General features: G+C 42.9%; 1 protein-coding gene across 2 annotated transcripts; it reads left to right on the top strand.

Moving 5' to 3' along the window:
• Positions 1-14,300: 14,300 nt before the first annotated feature.
• On the top strand, positions 14,301-17,749 carry LOC148019271 (exocyst complex component EXO70A1-like). Of its 2 annotated transcripts, none has more exons than XM_087660858.1 (3): positions 14,301-14,424; positions 14,545-14,717; positions 14,826-17,749. In XM_087660858.1, exon 3 carries the CDS (start codon positions 15,227-15,229, stop codon positions 17,312-17,314), a length of 2,088 nt encoding a protein of 695 aa, XP_087516984.1. In that variant the 5' UTR covers positions 14,301-14,424; positions 14,545-14,717; positions 14,826-15,226; the 3' UTR covers positions 17,315-17,749. The 2 variants fall into 2 exon arrangements, with proteins under 2 accessions (XP_087516984.1, XP_087516985.1); XM_087660859.1 differs by having other exon boundaries at positions 14,813-17,749.
• The last annotated feature ends 659 nt before the right edge of the window (positions 17,750-18,408 follow it).

The raw sequence follows: 18,408 nt of genomic DNA, 5'->3' as shown, positions 1-18,408 counted from the left end.
TAACGCATCCAAATCACAAAGTAAATACCTACACTACTCCATCTCACAACATAAACCTCAAACAAAACAAAAGCCTACTTGCCAAGGAGATCAAATACCATCTTCAACCCCCTTACTTTCTACCTATCGCAAGCACCGGTTCAGGGAGACCCTTACTTTGATGCTTGATTCGAAGCGCGCAAGCGCTCAAGGCTTGAATCCGTTTGTCCCGGCAACAAAACCAAAATGTGGGAGCTTTCGCTCAACCGCCAAGACCCATGGACCGCTTATTGTTTCAAGCGTTCCAAGCCGAGCACTAATGGCTACCTCTCACATAGCCGACGCGCCATCCATATCTACGGTAGTGAGCTTACCTCCATGCCGTTCGAGTTACCTCCTCACCCACGCACTCCGGTAGCTCCACGATCCAAGTGCAAGCTTCAAGCAAGCTCGATCCTCCTGCTCCAAGCTCCAAGCTCCATTGCCGCGAGCAAGAGAAGAGAAGAGAAGAGAAGAGAAGAAGAGAGGAGAAGATGGAGAGCTTCTCCTCCTTGGTCCCTCACCCTCAGACACTCACTCCCTCACACTCTCGCACTCCCTCTCTCAAGCACAAGCTCAAGCAAGCAAGAACAAGAAGAAGGAGAAGAAGAAGAGAGCCACTTTTTGCCACACACGAGAATGAGCTTCTCATTCACTTTTCAACTTTATATACAAAACTCTAAATCCCTTTTGGGTGGTCATCCCCTTTTCCCCTTTTTTACATGGCCGGTCATAGCCTAGACCCTTTTTTCCATTGTCCTTCTATCTTCCTAGCTTCTTTGCCACTGCCCATCTACATTTACAAAGTGCACGGTGGGTGAGAGCCCGGCGCTCCTTGAATTAAACCATGATGCGCTTCCGCTCTTTTACAATAGTTTGACTTGCGCTTTTCCTCGTGCGCCTTTGTCTTCCGTTTCTCTTTGCCTTGGCCTTTGTCTTTATCTTCTGTTTTAGCTTTCTGGATTTTCCACCGCCTGGCACCCTTTTACAAGATTTCAGGGTGCGCCTTTGTATTTTAAAATGCACCTTTCCCCTTTTGCATTTCCCTTAGACTTTTAAGATTGCCCTTGCACTTTTGGCCTTTTCTCCTCTTCTTTCTTCAGTCGAGCTACCTTTTTTCCTCCTTTGACCTACAACTTTTTTTTTTCCTTTTGCTTTCTTCATGTTGGGGTTAACAACAGGGCTCATCCTCGGAAGGATAGACCGGAAAGGGAGAAAGGTGTACAGAAAGGGACGGTACCCCGTCTACACCATCAGAGTTGTTGGTCAAGGCTTCCTATGGCGGTAATGAGGGTTGCATACCCTTCACTTGGAGGTGGGAATGGTCACACAACTTCTAAATGTGTGATGAGAGGAGGACATGAGGAGCTCAGCCTGTCAAACCCAACTCTTCTCCCTGCGCTTGACTATCATTGCTTGTGTGTGTTGATATTGTCTATACAGAGTCACACAAAAATCATTGTTTATTTATATACATATTTACGAATCCGTGTCACTTCATGAGGACAAAAACCAATTGTAGAACTCAAGATTTTACTTGAATGTGGCACACACATCCAGTACTCGTGGCAACCTTCTTAATAACATCAAGTATTTTGCAACGTCAAGTATCATGGTACCTTGCCTGAGTCTACTTGCAATATGTAGCTCCTCCTCAGTGAGAACCTTATCAGCCAAAGAGTTCTCTTGGCTAGTTCTGGCTAAGTCTGTACCTCGAATGGCAGTCAGCACTCGAAAGGAAGTTGGTGCCACATAGGTTGGGTCTCTTTGAGACCGCCATTTGGCCAATCGCTCCTCTGAGACTGTCATGATCTGGGCTCCTAGTTTGGCCATTGCAACGCGGTTTTCAAACCAACATTTCTCAAATTGACTTTGACCCTCCAATTGTCGCTTTAGTTGCTCTATCTCTAAGAGATTTGGTTGGTAGAGCACATCGTTGAATGTTACAGTTAAGCATAGTTCATCAGCTTCCTCGTCAGAGACGAGTCGCATGTGTTCATGCAGGAACCTGTCATAATGCTCGTTAAGATGTTCTTGCTCTTCCCAGGATAGGGAAAATAGCAAGTATTCTCCAAGCTGCTCCTTAGGGAATGCACCCATGTCCTCAAGGACGTAGACACGTGCGAACACCTTGAGCTTAGCATCCAACTCAGTTAAGCATTCTGCGATACTTATATGTTCAACGAGGGATTGCTCGGTTGCTATCTCATGCAAGGTTCTAGGATTTTGCCTAGGCTTTAGCATAGCTGGGGGCTCAGGCCTAAATAAGCAAGATTGGTCAACGCTAGTATTTCTTATGCTCTCAGAGTTTCCATGTTTCTCCTAAGGCTTTGTTATTGCATCATGGTTCTCCTTGGATGTGACTGGTATAAATTTGTCACCTTGTTGTGAGAGCATTGTATCCACTCTTGATTGGTCAATGCGAGTTCTATTGTCAGTGGATTGAGAGTTGAAAGCAACCATTGATGGTAATGGCTGCTTTGATTTTTCAAAGCACATGGATGTGTCTAAGGTTTCGCCGCTATTAGGAGAGACATCAATGGGTTCATTGGTGGATGGACTCGATCCTTTATTCCTAAGCTCTCCAGCGCTCTTGGTCTCAATGTTCTTTGGGTCCACGACCACCTGTAACTGCTGTTGTTTTCGATGTTTTCTCCTCTTTTTCTTGGTCAGTGAAGGTGCATCTCTCAACGACTCAGGACCCTGGACTAGGTCAACCATTGATGTGCTTGGTTGGGCCTCAGCATTGTCTTTCTCTAGTGTGTCCTCATGGGACATAGCCGTGGCCTGCTGAATAGCCTCGGTAGGTTGTGAGGGTACAACTGCTTCTCTTTTTGGAGAGTCTAGCTCTTCAGCCAATTCCTTTCTGTTTAACTCCTCTCGCCTAGGCTTTAAGCACTTTGGAAGTATTGGAGTTGTCAAGGATGCTGGTTGCAGCACCTCCTCCACAGGTGTACTGCTAAGGACACGCTTCGCCAGGGGTGTTGTCACGACCAAGGGCTATGACTGCTGTGATCCCTGATTGGAAGTAGTAGCGGCTAGTCCAGTGGGCTGGCTACTCTTGGTGGATTGCAGTGTCAAGTTCCTAGGGTGATTGGAAGTGGTCATGTCTTTTGTTGCCCTTTGAGCATCACCTGTGTGGATCGAGCATGAGTTGAGAGCATGATTTGATCTAGTCACATTAGGTTGCACAGGCATATCCTTGGGCCGAGAGCTACGGATGGTGTCATGTCCCACCTCTTGGACATTTGGAAGATTAGATGGAGATAAGGATTGGGATTGAGCAGCCACCCTTGACGACTGCTGTTGTGATTACTGTGTCCATTTAGGGAAAGAGGGTGTAGGAGACTTGGGACTCTTAAGTGGCTCTGATAGTGGTTGGAAGATTTGCTCATGGCTGTTAGATGATTTTACCATTTGCTTTATTGAGCATTTAACCTTGCCATGAGCAATGTTGTGCCTATGATGCCTGTTATCCTCTTGGGGAATCAAAGGCTCCTTGGGCACTAGTGGCTTTTGTGTATCCTCAGCGATTGCATCTGATATCTACTTGTCAAGCATGCTAGGCTGAGGATCTACCCTCCAACTGGTCCCATTTGGTTTCTTGATTTTGACCATGATGGGAGGCTCGGTCACTCCACTGTTGTTGGCTCGAGACTTAGTTTTTCGTTTGGATATCCTAATATGATTTTTTGCTCTTGATGCAATCTAGGCTTCAATTGGCAAAGGAGGTTTAGCATGGAGTTTTGGCACCCAAATCCATCTGTTACTTGCGTAATACCCTTGAGCACGTAGCAACGCTTTGGATATCCATCTCCGCGTTGTATTGGCTCTCCATCGATGCCTTTGTCTATAAGGCTTGAGCTTCTTTTGGGGTCTTCTACGATATTTGTAAGTCCAAAGCCCGTCCTTGGCATTGTCTCTTGACCTTCTTGTTTTAGGCATGGCCTCACTCATTGGTTCTCATTGTTCGACGTGTGCTTGTACCAACTCTTCCAACAAGTCCTTGCTCTCGTTAGCAGGCTTAATTGTTATGTCAGCACCCTCCTTGCCTTTCCCTCGAGGTTCGATGAGGTCACCCTTGCTAAAGGTTGTGACTATCCTCACACCCGGTAGTGTCAGGTATATCCTCTGTGCTACATAGTCGGCCTTACACTTGGTCGTCCTTTTGAAGGGTCTTCCAAGGAGGGTTTCCTTCCTGTAATTAGCACTATTTGGAGGAACATGAAATAGGATAGGCAAGCTTTCAATTTCAATTGTCGCAAGGATTTTGCACTTCCTTATGAGTGCTTATGGGTGTCCCCCGTAAGGGCTAAGAGTTGCATTAGTTGGTGTGAGCTCTGGTTGGCCTAGTAGGGTCCATGATTCATAGGTCAAGATATTAAAATCTGCTTCTTCATCAATCAGAGCATCGATAGTATGCTCTCTTTTCGCGGTGAGTTTGACCCTAAGATAAGTAGGTGGTACCATGTCTTCATCTTCCGGGCCTTGGCTTGTAAATTTAAGCCGTCTGACAAATGCCCTTGAGTCCCCAACTGCACGACCATATGTGGATTCTCCACTGGTGTCTTGGATCGTCAGTGCAGTGCTATTCAAGGAGCATCTATCGTCAGGATTGTCATATCTAGTCATTCTCGCTATTGTAGCTTGATGTTGTTGCTTTCCACTTTGACTAGATATAGTTCGAATCTCTGTTTGTCTCTGTTCGGGTACGGGCTTTTGATTGCTCTTTTGCAAGTGAAAATCCATACTCGTGTAGAGCCATTACTACACTAGGGTATGTTTTAGAGGACTTATCACGACGCGCGTTTTCTCTCCAATCTACTTGGGGGAGGTGCGGAGGGGGCCCCCTCTGCGGAGGTCTAGGGGGACAGTCCCCCCCGGCCCATAGGGCCATTACGGTAAATGCCATATGTAATTTGAAAGACTGTTTATAGCCAAATTTTGAACTACCTGCTCTAAGTTTCAGCCCAGTGATCAATCTATGATATGGTTTTGGCTCTATATGGTCTCTCGATTAGTTTCATTGTCTTCAAGTTAAAATTTGAAAAAATCTAAATTCGGCCTAGCAGGTCCGAATTGCAGGGGCCGAGTGCCCCATTCGGCCCGTCCGAGGGCCGAGTAGAAAGGGCCGAATGTGACTGGTCTGAATGTCAAATTCGATGTCTGGTCATCTGAGGGGCCGAGTGGGCTAAGGGCCGAGTCAAGTGGGCGGAGTCGGCATGGCCGAGTCAGGTGGGCCGAGTCAAGTGGGTGGAGGGCCGAATTTCAAAGTTGGTCCAAATTCTCAATTCAGACAGTCCGAGCGCGATGGGTGTCCAAGTCGAGTGGACCGAGTTGGCAGGGCCGAGGGCCAAATTGTCGAGCGGTTCGAGGGTCGATTCTGGGACTCGACCCAAGATCGCCGTCACTCGAACACGCTGAGCGCAGTGTGTTTTTTCACCGGACTTCACGAAATTCACCGCGCCGAGCATTGGAGGCCTTCCCCCTAGTCGAGCAACTCCAAATCCAACCTACTCATGTAGGGGAAGGTGTAGAGTTACCTGGGCTGGGCAAATATCTCCAGGATGGCAAGATCGAAGCGGGTCCACTCAATGAATCTTTCTTCCTCTCTCCTGCTCTCCTAGAACCCTGCCCAAATACAATGTCCAATAATGAAATATTTAAACCGAGCACCTATGTGCATACAAAATAATAAATGTTTGTCAAGCACTTTAATAAATAAACACGCCTAAGTAAATATTGATGCTACGCCTTTAGTGATAAGATGCACGTCCATAAAAAATGATGATTTACTTAGCAGTCTTCAGCTACAAAAAAAAGAAGAAAAAAGATTGGAACTCTGTCCTAACCTTAATTTAATACAAGTGCACTCTAAACTCATAAATGTCCATTAATTTAAATATGCATTTTGTGGAATCACCCATGTGCACATTAAATTAATCTAATGCTCGAAAAGGTCAAGCTTCCCCGTCAACTTCTCACACAAGGAATCCACCTTGTGTACAAGTCTTGACAAACACATATAGTTTTACAGTATCCACTGTAAAACCTCATGGAATCCACCATGCAATAAAAACCTCACGGAATACACCGTGGAATATGTCTCCTAAAATCATGAAAAGCTTATAATAACTTCACTTTGGATGTACTGGAATGAAATAGTCTTCTTAGTAGACTATGACTTTTGCCTTGACTAGCTACAGTCAAAGATCTAGAATGAAACAGTCTCCTTAGCAAACTGTGGCTTTTGTAGCCAATTGTTGCCTTTTTAGCCAATCATTGCTTTTGCATTTAACCATTGTTTTGGCAATTGAGTGAAAGCACTATGATTATAGTTCTCCATGCAAGTGTTCCAAAATGATTGAGGAGCAAGGGTGTTGATGCCATCCCACAAGCTTGTTGCTACCTCCAAATAGTCTACTTAGATGTCTACTCATCATGAAAGGCTGTTACAAGATCAGTGTGATCTCTTGAGTCAATTTGGGAATGATATGTTTCCAATTTGGACCCAGGTCTATGGGTCTAGTGTGAACCCTCTATATCTTGAATTTAACAAATATGTTGTTGTCTTTGGTTCTATGCATCAAGATATCAATCAAGCTCTGCATCAATCATGCTTTTCTTGGTAGTGATAATGATGCCACTTCAATGTGCCATCAAAGATTGAAGGAGCAACTTTGTTGACCCTTATTGAGAGACCACTAGTTGAAATTAGTTGTAAGAGAACTTTTGATGCAAAGAATTCATGATCTATTGTGGCTTGTTGAATTCTTTGTATTGATAGGATTTAGGGAAAGCATCCATCATTCGATTGCGTAGTTCTGTACTTATTCTCCAACAATTTTTGAGAAGTCAAAACCCATGTAATAGCTTGCCTCTAGTTAGTAACTCCAAATGAATGTATTTTTTGGACTTTAGCAGCAAGCCTTGTAGAGGAGTCATACATGTCCCTTCTACAAAGTGCATCATTTTCAGTTACTCTAGCATTACCAAGCCTTTCCCACAACCTTGGAGTTTCTTAGCTGTAAGATCCAGTTTGAGGATCTTAGATGTCATTGATTGATATGCACATCTTTGATTCATGAAAAGGAAAACATCAGTTCTTTTTTTATGAAAGATTCAGATGATCTTTCTTTTCTCATATGATCTTTCTTCCCTCCCAGTGTATGATTTTGAGGTGCCATATCTTGGGTTTCCAACTTGTGGTGTAGACTTTGTATTTCATGCTTCTAATAGCGAAACATCCAAATGGCATAGCCTTAGTGCAAACAATCTATCTTGATGATGAATCTAGCTTCTCAAGGCAGCCCTAATGAACCTTATATCCTTGTCACACTAGTTGTAGAGATTGCCATTGATCGAGGTCGAGGACAAATCTATCAGTGGTGAAGTTGGCACAAGAACAACAGGTGAATAAAATGAAGACTCCTTTGTCAATGAGGAGGATGATCTCAAAGTCTAGATCAACATACATATTCTCCGTTAAGCCTCACTTTTTCCAGCATGAATGACCACTGAATGCATAGTTTGAGTGATGAGCTCTATTGTGAATTGTAATGAATATTGTAATAGTATACACTTGCTTCAAGTGCATATGAATGAAGGAATGAAGCATAACATAAAGATCAACCAACAACACTCTCATCCCCTTTCTTCACTAATCCTCTCCTTTTGGTATTGTTTTGGCTCTTATCTCTCTCAATCCAAATGCAAAAGTGAAACCTGTGATGAAGGATGTTGTGGAGCTTCTTGAACCCCTTCTAAAGATGAGGGGAAGAGCCAGAAGTGGTTCTCATGTACCATTTGCCTAGGAGTGTTTGTCCCGATCACAGCCACCATCATTGTGCAATACAATGTTACCATCGTAGCAATGCTCCTCTGGTGTCATACTTCAAGTTGTAGAAGCTCTTTGCTGAAGTAAGGAGTGAGCATGGCTGTTAGGTCCTCTCACCTTCATACACTTGAATCAAAACACAAGCTGATTATCAGAATAGGTAGAGAAGATCTGCTCTTTCTTCATTGGAATGGTCATGTTCTGAGGGAGTGTCGTCATGCCTCCAACTGTCTCTAGATCAATAGATAGGGGTGTGACATCCAAAAGCAGGAGATCTTGAACTTTTGCGTTCCGAGGGATTAAGACTATCATCACACCTCCAGTCATCTCTAGACCATGAGATAGGGGTGTGACATCCAGAAGCAGGAGATATTGAACCTTCATACTCTTTGAAATGCCACATTTCACAGGATGTCAATGATCTCTACTCTTAGGATCTACAGAGTAACCTCAAAGAACCATGCTAGATTCTCAGGGGAGAAGGATGATGCCAAAATAGGTCTAACAAGGGATCTTGAACTTTTGTGTTCCGAGGGAAAAGACTATCATCACACCTCCAGTCATCTCTAGACGATGAGATAGGGGTGTAACATCCAGAAGTAGGAGATCTTGAACCTTCGTACTCTTTGAAATACCACATTTCACAAGATGTCAATGATCTCTACTCTCAGGATCTGTAGAGTAACCTCAAGGAACCACGCTAGATTCTTAGGGGAGAAGGATAATGCCAAAGTAGGTTTAACAAAGAAGGGAAGTGAAAGCAACAGTCAGTTCTGTGATGCTTTTAGATGCTTTTGAATTTAGCCTAGATTAGAAGGTCAATCCACTCTTTGTAGTCTTAGTTAAAGACTAGAAGAACTACTCCTTCTCCTGCAAGGAAAGCTTGCTTCATATTTTGAGCAGATAAGCTCCCATGGCCTCACTTTATCAGATCTGTGTCCAGTATAGTAAAAATGCAAGTAGTAGAGTCCTTTCAAGCCACTTGTATGACATTAGAAACCCTACAAAATGGTTTAAATCACCCTGTTCTTGGTGCCAATAGCCTGAAATATTATTGTAGCTCATGTGATGCTTTTGTCTTCAAGAATAGCTATGATCTTGCTTGAAATGATGAGAAGAATCAATATAGCACATGTATTTTGGCCATGGATTCCCCAAAAGAGAGAGTTGTTGATGAATCCACCATGAAAGCTTGAAGGAAGAAGGAAGAAGGAAGAAGAAGTTTGCTTTCAAGAGCAACCATGACTAGTCTCTCTTTTTGCTCCAATTAAGTCCTCTTTAACCAAGCTGATTGCCAAAAATGCCTAGAATTGAGTGACGATCTGCTATTTTGACCATTTACCACCATATCTATCCCTTCCAGCTTCAAAGATATCTAGATTTGTCTTCTTCCAATTGTAGATGTCCTACAAGTCACTGTCCATGTCTTGTTCCTGTAGTACTTGTCTGACATTGGTTTTTATGATAAAAATTAGGACTACATATGAAGAAAAAGAGGAGAAAATGGATCAAAGACCAATGCTCTGATACCACTTATCATGAAGGGAATTGAGAGGAGAGAGAAGATTGCATGAAAGAGAGAAGAAGAGTGTAGAGCTGAGAGAAAGTCTAGATGAGGAGAGAGAAATACTAGAAATGGAGAGAGAAAGACAAGGAAGAAGAGAGATGACTAGAATCCATGAAAGGACACGAGGAGCTAGAGAGAAAAGAAGGATAAAGTTGTATTCTTGTGTAAAAAATTTGATATACCCTACATATGTCCTTTTGCCCTTTTGTATACCCCAAATTCCACTCTTTAGACACTTGCATTCCCACAAAGGATGTTGACATATTTGATGAACCTTTTTCCTTGCCCCATGTCATGTAGGGATTGGAACATAAAACCCCATACAAGTCTATCATAAGCCTTATCAAAATCAATCTTAAAGAAATTTGATTGGAGTTTTTGGCATATTTGAATCCTTTCCATAATGCAATGAAAGAGTAAAGGATAAATCTATGCTTGATAAATTTGTTTTACTCTCTTCTTATCGACCCATCTAAGTGAGGAGATAATCTACTAGCTCATATCTTAGTATAAACTTTGTAGGTTAATGTGAGACGTGTAATAAGTCTCCAATTAGAAAGATTATCTTTTTCATCTCTCTCATGGATAAGTTTGACCTCTTGGTATATAACTATTCATGATCTCCTTCCAAACCATCATAAGTGGATGGATGAGGAGGTCCTTGAACTCTTTAAAGAATTAATTTGGTAATCCATCCAGTATTGGGCTTTTACACATGGCCAAGTTATCTAATGTAGCACTCAATTTAATGTCTATATTTCATTATCCATGATGCTGGCAATAGGCTTAGAAACAACATTTTCTCTAAACCTTGCAACTTTGGATTTGGCCATTGTGATCTCCTTGGTTTGGGAGGAGGTAGGGTTAAATATTTCAGCATAGAAATCTCTAGCAATAGCTAGATTTTTAGCATTATTGACAACTTTGTGTCCATCTCTTCTAGTCATTAAGGGGACCAAGTCATTCTCGTTTTTGCTTTTAATGATAAAGAGCATTTCCTTAGTGGGCCTATGAATTCTACTAGCCCACCAAGCTCTTATGTACATGTGGATTTTTTAGACTCCTCTCCTTGAGTTGTCTAAGTTCTTGTTTTATTTTTATTAGGTCTTCTTGAAGTTCTACTCTCACTTTTACAATTCATTTTCAAGTTTGATTCTCATGCAATATCATTGATTTCTAGCTTCTCTTGTTTTGGTCAATAAGTTTTTCTTTATTTGTTTTAGAAATTCTTGAGAGTATTTGATTCTTGGGCTAGGAACTATATGCTATGGAAAGCATCTTTCCATATCTTATTCAGATTCTCTCTAAAAAGTTGACTTCCAAATAGTCTCAAATTCATATTTAGATTATTTGTGAGGTCAACTTGAATGAGAAAATGGTCAAATAAAAGAATATTCTTAAACATATGGAATTTACATATAGTGAGGGTGAGAGCAAACTTGCAAATCATAACAGCCAACCAATCGTGCTTCCCTCAATACTAATCCTTTGTGATTGTTGGACTAGGAGAACTTGTCTCTTGTTGATGTCTACTAGGCTTTGGAATGTCATGTAGCTTAACCGAGCTTCTTATTCACTCCCAAGTATTACTTGCCATTTACTTTGGTATCTATATTTAATGTCGTCTACCATATTAAAGTTCCTTGCCTATATTACTACTACGTAGTGGACATTGAGTAAAGATAACCATACATTAGCCCCCTCTCTTTCATTAAATGTAGAATATTTCTTTTCAAAGATAGTCCCCATCACTCACATGAGAAAGGGTTTAATCCTCGTAAAGACTTGTACTCCAACCTCATTGTTTTGGAGCTTGCTAAAGATGTTTTTGCATGTGTAAGTGTGCCTCTTCCTTTTGCAAGGTATTTCCTTAGAAGAAAATTATCCTATAAAGATTGTGGGCTTATGAAATGTTTTCCTGGTGGGAGTTTTCAAGGTGGCATGATGTTGTTCAATAACTAATATCAATTCCCTCCCTTTTAGGAATGTTCCCATGGGGTGCTTTCAAATTCTTTGAATGATTCCCTCGTCCACTCTAAAGTTAAGAATTATTCGGCCGCAACACCAATAATGAGGAAAGGTTAGGGCTTGCTTATGTGATTTATCACTTGGACTTTACATAGAAAAAAATTAAACCGTATGTAATTTTCAAGGCAAGTTAGTTTGATGCAACCTAGGTCAAATATATCTTTCAAATCTTGAGAGGCATGATGATTTTAAATTGAGAAAGAAAGTTGGAAGCATTGTGATGAGGAGGTTAGAAATGTTACACATTGGAAAGCTTGATGAGGCTTGCAAAACTATCAATTGGGAGTGAGGCATCCTATTGTGCTTTTTCTTTTTGGGAGGGGGTTGAGGATGGACATGCTACATGGGTAGCCCAACTTGGATATAGATGCTTCTGTCTACCAACTTACTTGGAACTACTTTGTATGGTCTACTTTGGGTTGCCAATGCCTTTTGCGCATTTCAAAAAGGGGGGTTGTATGAAGCTCCTCTTATGTGCGGTCCCAAAGGTGATGGCCTAGCAGTTAGCACTTGGGCTGATGATTGCAATGCTGTGGATTCAATTCTCTCTATGTGCATCAGTTGGTTGGGAACTTATGTTTACATGGTGTGTTTTTCCAGATGGCTCCTCTACTAATGATAAGTTACATGGCCTTGACTATCTAACTTGGAGTGATGCTATGAAAGCCTGGTTCATGCCAAAGTGGTTATGGTGCATTGTTTGTGGAGCTATTCCATATCCTCAATGTTCCTTTCCAGTTTTCAGAAGATTTTGACAAGGACAATCATGAGGAAGCTGTGATTACATGGGATACAGATGATGCACGTGCCTATTCTACTCTTCTTTGATATATTTCTAAAGAAGCTCAATTGGTGGTTACCTCCTACAAGACATCTCTAGAAGTATGGTCGAAGCTTTAGATATTGTATGAGGCACCTTCCACCATGTGTGTAAGGACACTTAATGGACACAACTCTAGCAAATGAAGTTTGAGCCTAAGGACACTATTCAATCATTTTTGCTTTGTGTTACATAGGTATAAGACCATCTTTGACACATGTAGTATACCCTTCTAGAGGTACACCTTGTAGGGACAATACTCTACAAGCTCCCCCCAAGAGTTTGATGGAGTGGCCAATGCTTTGAGGGTGCATATATCCTGAACACTTGTGAGCTTTACCCATATGTCCTCCATACTGCTTGATCATGAGGCATCTTTGCATCTACAAGGTAGGCTTCTATCTCATTAATTCGATTCTGGTGAGGCTCTTGGAGCTTTAGAGAAAGAGATAGAAAGAAGAAGGTGAAGTGTTATCATTGTGGTAAGAAGGGCCACTTGTGGAAGGATTACAAAGAGTTAATAGCTTCGAGGAAGAAGAAGGACGAGAAGAAGAAGCTCAATTTGACTCTTCTGTAGATCCTTTGGCCAAGGTGCAAAAATGATCCTTGTCTTTTGATCGAGGGAAGGGCTTGGTAGCTCCTCCCTTTTTTGCTTTCTAGTACAGGTGATGTGGTCATCCCTCACAGCTCTCTGATGCCAGAGAGGGAGTGTGAGAGGGTGGTGCGATGGGGTAGGTGAACCTCATCCATACAAGCATATAGGTGCACAAGTTCCAGAGAGGGATGTCCTTGACGCATCGATTGAATTTTGGCATGTTCAAATCTTGGAGCTAGGATTGACATCTAGGTCCATGATGGGTTGGTATTTGATAGAGAGCAGGATTGGCCCCTAGTTAGAGTTCACATAAGGGGATGCTTTGGCGGTCTAGGAATCAATGGTCACATATATTTAGAGGCATTTTTTACAAGATGGTCTTGTATGCTACAGCGAGACATTGTTGACAGACATTGAGAGCTACTTTGACTCTTTAATATTTTCAAGAGCTGCTACGATTGACATTGACATTAGGTTATCTTCGAGGCACCTTAGTGGTGGCTTGCGTACCCACCACTACTTGGGTATCCATGGTTATACTATGGTGGACATTGTTATATGTACTATGACGGGACATTATCATTGTATTATATAAGATTACCCATGATGAGACATTATCATTGTATTGTATTAGATTACCCATGATCTGAGAGATGGTGTTAGCAAATATGTCTGCTCATGGTTGGGTCTTTGCATGGGATTTAGTGGGCTAGGACACTAGGATATTATCCTGATTATTTAAGTATTTTATTTGACTATTTATGATAGCTATTTTAGCATTTTATGTTGGTCAATGTGCTATCATTAATGGCATTCTTTTGGCCTATTTATTAGGCTCCTCTTGCACAGTCATTATTCATATGTCATTTACAAGTTCTGTTGGAGATAGGAGCCTATGCCAGTGCCTTCACAACTAGTGACTCATATTGGTTTTGTATTGTCTCATGTCTTGGTATATGGATTCCATTTCTCGAGTCTTCTTTTGAGTTCTCTTCTTTTGAAATGTTCTTCTTTTCTCTCTGTCTTGTGTTCAACAATCTATTTCAACATATATATATATGCTTCGATTGTTGCATCCACTTTTGACAAACAAAGCCCCCTCTTATCCCTACAAGTAATTGCTCAAAAGTGAGTGCTAATGTTAGGTTAGTTGGGTTGTCACATTTGATTGGTTAGGTTGGTGAAAAGCTACTACACTTGCAAGTCTCAATCCAATTAGAAGCATCAGTCTTGCCTCTCGCTAACACAGAGAGTGAGTGAAATCTTATTGCTTCTCATCGTGAGCACAACTTAGCTGAAGGTTTTTTGGCAAAACTCCACAACCCCCGCATCTGTACGTGCGACACAGCTCTAAGCACACTACCCTTACGTAGGAAAACTCACCTCAAGGCTATAACCCCGGGCCTCCCTCCCTCCCTCTCTCCAGCCCCCTTACATAGCAAAACCCACCTCAAGGCTATACCCTTTCTCTCTCTCCCGTCCCCTTGCATTTCTCGCGTTTCCACACCCCCTTCACTGCAGCGTCCTTGTGAGTTGACAAAACTGTAGTAGATAGGAAGGTTCTGTTCTAACTTTTTCTCTCCTGCCTCATTATTTTAACTGTAGTAGATAGGAAGGTTCTGTTCTAACTTTTTCTCTCCTCTACAAAACCATTTGACACCTTTTGGTCCTCTTGTTAGCGGTCCCCCCCAAAGGCTATGGCATACGTGATGGCGCATGGGTAGACTGCACGGATCTCCCCTCGCGCAGGCTACAATGCAGTCTTCCTCTTCAAGTTGTCGGCTGACAATGATGCGGATCAACTACCTCGTCCCGTGTACTAACATCTCGTCACCAAACTCCTCCATTTCAAGTAAAACCTCCGAGCTTCCGTGGCTTCTGTGTAAAATGCGAGGGTTTTGTGTAAAATGTGAGTGCCTGATTTAGCTTCCGGAATTGAAATGTGAGACTGCCATTACAGACCTATCTGGTGCGTGTCCGTCGCCATGGTATTTGGACGACGATAGGGATGTTGGATCTGCAAACAAGTAAAACTTGCTCTGTCTTGCTGTGGCATAACGTTGGAGCGATGGATGCGGAGGAGAAGGAGAGAGAGAGGACTTGGAAGTCAAAGCTCCCCCGAAGCATGGAAATGGTGGACCAGGATAAACTTCCGGCTTGAAAGGGAGGAAAATGCAAGAAAAGCTGGCAGACAACGACTCACGAGGCGTGCAGCAGCCTCTAGACTTCAGAAGAAAGACTGGCAAGATGCAAGAAACAGTCAAATAAAGCAAGCAGCATAAGGTCAAGAAGCACAGTCTAGAGACTTGCGCGGGCTCTTTTCCGCTCAATAGCTCCAATAAATGCAGAGAAGACGGCACGATGCAGCAGAACGCCCTGCAGACCATGAAAGAACCGAATAGCAGTACCTTCCGTTGTTCGAAGGCCGTGAACGGGAGCTTGTCAGAGCTTATCCGAGCACGCAATGCGCTCCATCAAGCCCTGGAGGAGTCCCGGAAGCTTGAAGACGAGTTGGCAGAAAGGGCCCCCCGTTTGCATCGTATCGCAGAGAAGCTTCCATCTCTGGAAGCTGCATTCGCCCCGATGCGCAAGCAGAGGAAGATCTTTGACGGCCTAATGGTTCGTTTCGACGAGTCCGCCAGCCCCGCACGCGGTGTCTTCAATGTGTTCGAGGAGCTGCAAAGGCTCGAAAGATCCCTCCAAAAGGATCCCCAGCACGACACCGTCGCATATGTTGGCTGGATCTCTCGGCTCGAAGAGGCATCCAGCTTCCTGTCCGCAAACTGCAACACTGCCATACAATGGCTGCAAGAAATGCTCGTATTTTTGCGGGAACACCAGGTCCTGCAAGGCCAGATGCAGAGATTGGCTTCGCATCTGGAGGAGCTGAAGAAATGGCAAGACAGCAGGGAAGGTGTTTCTATTTCTACAGCTCTGGATAAGTTAGAGGCTGAATTGCAAAGAATCCTGAGTTCGCATGACCTTTCGGCTTCGCCAAACATGGCCTCCAGGAAAGGTGCAGATGCGTGCAAACGAGTTCCCTTTGAAACATTGAAACGTCTTCATCTCATCATTCAAAAGCTCGTTGATTGTGGCCGGAGGCAGCGCTGTCTGGACTTGTTCTCAGATGCGCGGGAAAAGGCCGTGAAGGAAGGCTTGAAACCTCTGCAAATGGATTATTCCATCGTCTGCAGGAAGACGAGAGGGGTCAAGCTAGAATGGAGAAGTTTGGAGATGTATATAGGGCCATGGACGCAGCACATAGAGGTAATTGTGAGGCATCTCTTAGAGCCCGAGTATCATTTGTGTAGTCAAGTGCTAGAAAACCTAGGCTTTGAAGCTTGGGAACAATGCTTCAGCAAAATAGCTATGGCTGCACAGCTGATGGAAGCCTTGCAATTTGGAGAGGCCGCAGCCAAAAGCAGGGACGAACCTCAGAAGCTATTTAAGCTTCTTGACATGTTCGAGGCCATGAACAATCTGAGATCAAGCTTTGGTAAACTGTTTTCCGGCCCAGGATGTAGGGAGGTACAACAGAAAACAAGGGATTTGCTCAAACAGATCGTTCAAGGTGCTTATGGCATCTTCTCAGAGCTAAAACAACAAGTAGAGAAGCAGAGAGGGATCCATCCTCCTTTGGATGGAAGCCTGCCTAGGGTTTCAACATTCGTCCTTGGCTATGTCAAGCACTTGGCAGGAGAATTCTACGGCCCAATCATCTCCCAGGTGTTGCTCATCCACCATAGCTGGACTGAAGAGGCAATCGAAGGGAAAAAGGCAGAGGAAGGCCTGTTCTCCAAAGCTGTGCTCAGCATCATGAAAACCTTGGTCGAAAACCTCCACGAATGGGCCAAGAGCTTTGATGAGCAGAAGGGGCCTGCTCTGCTCCACCTGTTCCTGTGTCACAATTACTGCTACTTGGCTTTGAATTGCAAATCTGCAGAGCTGAGACCTCTTGTAGGCGAGGCTTGGATCCGAGAGAAACAGCAGCAAGGGGACCAACATGCTTCTCTGTACATAAAGTCGGGCTGGGCGAAGGCCATTGAGCATCTGAGCCTTCCGGGAGCTATCACCCTTACAGGTAGCAGAGTAGCAGCTAGAGAGCTTGTGAAGACCAGGCTCAAAATGTTCAACTCTGCCTTTGAGGAACTCTACCAGAAGCACTCCAAATGGGCAATCCCAGAAGGAGAGATGAAAGAGGTGCTCTATGGCAAGGTAGTGAAGAGCATAGTGCCTGCTTATCGAACGTTCTTGCAGAACTATGGGCCTCTGATAGAGCAAGACGGTAGCAGTAGGAATCACAAGTATGTAAAGTACTCTGCACAAAGCTTGGAGCGCCTGCTTGGCAACCTGTTTCAGGGCAAACCTGAAACAATTTCTGCTGTTTTCGATAAAGCAACGAATGAATCTACTCGCGTGGCTTCCCCTGCTCCTGTGAGTGTTATTTAAGATAAATGGCTCCTCTATTCGAATGCCTTCGAGTGGATCTTCTATCTGCACACAAAATTGAATTGAACTCCTGGGTTGGATGTGCCAAGCATCCCTCGGATGTTCTGACCATCTCCTTAGGGAAATTGTAATCAAGGACCATTCTTTTTATAAAATTGCAGAACTGAGATGTGAAGGACAATTCAATCTCTTTCTGAAAGCCCCACAAGAGTATCTGAGATGTGAAGGACGGTTCAATCTTTTCTCAAGCCCCACAAGAGTGTCATAAGGAGCTGATTATTGTTTAATCAATTGACCTAGAGCCACTTGCCTTTCCGGGCTGATTTTTATCGCCGACTGTTACTGTAGGGGTGAGTGCCGTTTATAAGAAAGTTAAACAGCATTTTAACATTTGAAAATTCTACTTCACACTGATTTGAAAGGTTAGGTGCGATTAGAAAAATAGAACGGGTGTCTTTGACCCTAGTAATTGTATCTTGTGTAAGCTTAACTTTTGAGGATTGATCTTCCTAGTTTCTACCAAATCACATTTTGAAGGCCCATTCTTGCTTTTGAGTGAACAATTCTCTAATAACATTCTGAGTTACTCCAATCTCTCACAAAAAGAGCAGGCCGCCAGTACGCTTCGCCTCTCTCTCGCTCTATCTTTCCCTTCTTCCCTTCTCTTGGGCGCTTTGCACCAGTGTTCTTCAAATGCGAATTATAGGCATGTTTTATGGCAAAGAGGGTTCATGGGAGTTTGATACAAGGATCATAAATTGATCTTCAAAAGCAATATATCAAATAGTGGAGTCTTTTATGCTTTGCCTCTCTCCCTCTATCTTTCCCTTCTTCCCTTCTCTTAGGCACTTTGCACCGGTGTTCTTCAAATACGAAGTATAGGCATGTTGTGGCAAAGATGGTTCATGGTAGGTTGATATAAGAATCATAAATTGAACTTTGAAAGCAATATATCAAATAGTGGATAATAATAATAGTAATAAAATATTGATTTGTTTAAATGCTTAAATTAGTTATGATAACACGTAATTCAAGAGTGTTGTTTGTTTTAATATTATTTACTATAAAAGAAACATGAATTATAGAAATGTTAT

This window comes from Lygodium microphyllum, chromosome 20 (assembly GCF_053477565.2).
Source record: "Lygodium microphyllum isolate KBCC chromosome 20, Lygodium_microphyllum_v1.1.10, whole genome shotgun sequence".
Lineage (NCBI taxonomy): Eukaryota > Viridiplantae > Streptophyta > Polypodiopsida > Schizaeales > Lygodiaceae > Lygodium > Lygodium microphyllum.
Note: the sequence above shows the minus strand (reverse complement) of the source record. Positions and strands in the feature narration are given on the sequence as shown.

Coding starts and splice junctions, on each gene's coding strand:
- LOC148019271 (XM_087660858.1), top strand. CDS start 15,227: ATGCAGCAGAACGCCCTGCAGACCATGAAAGAACCGAATAGCAGTACC.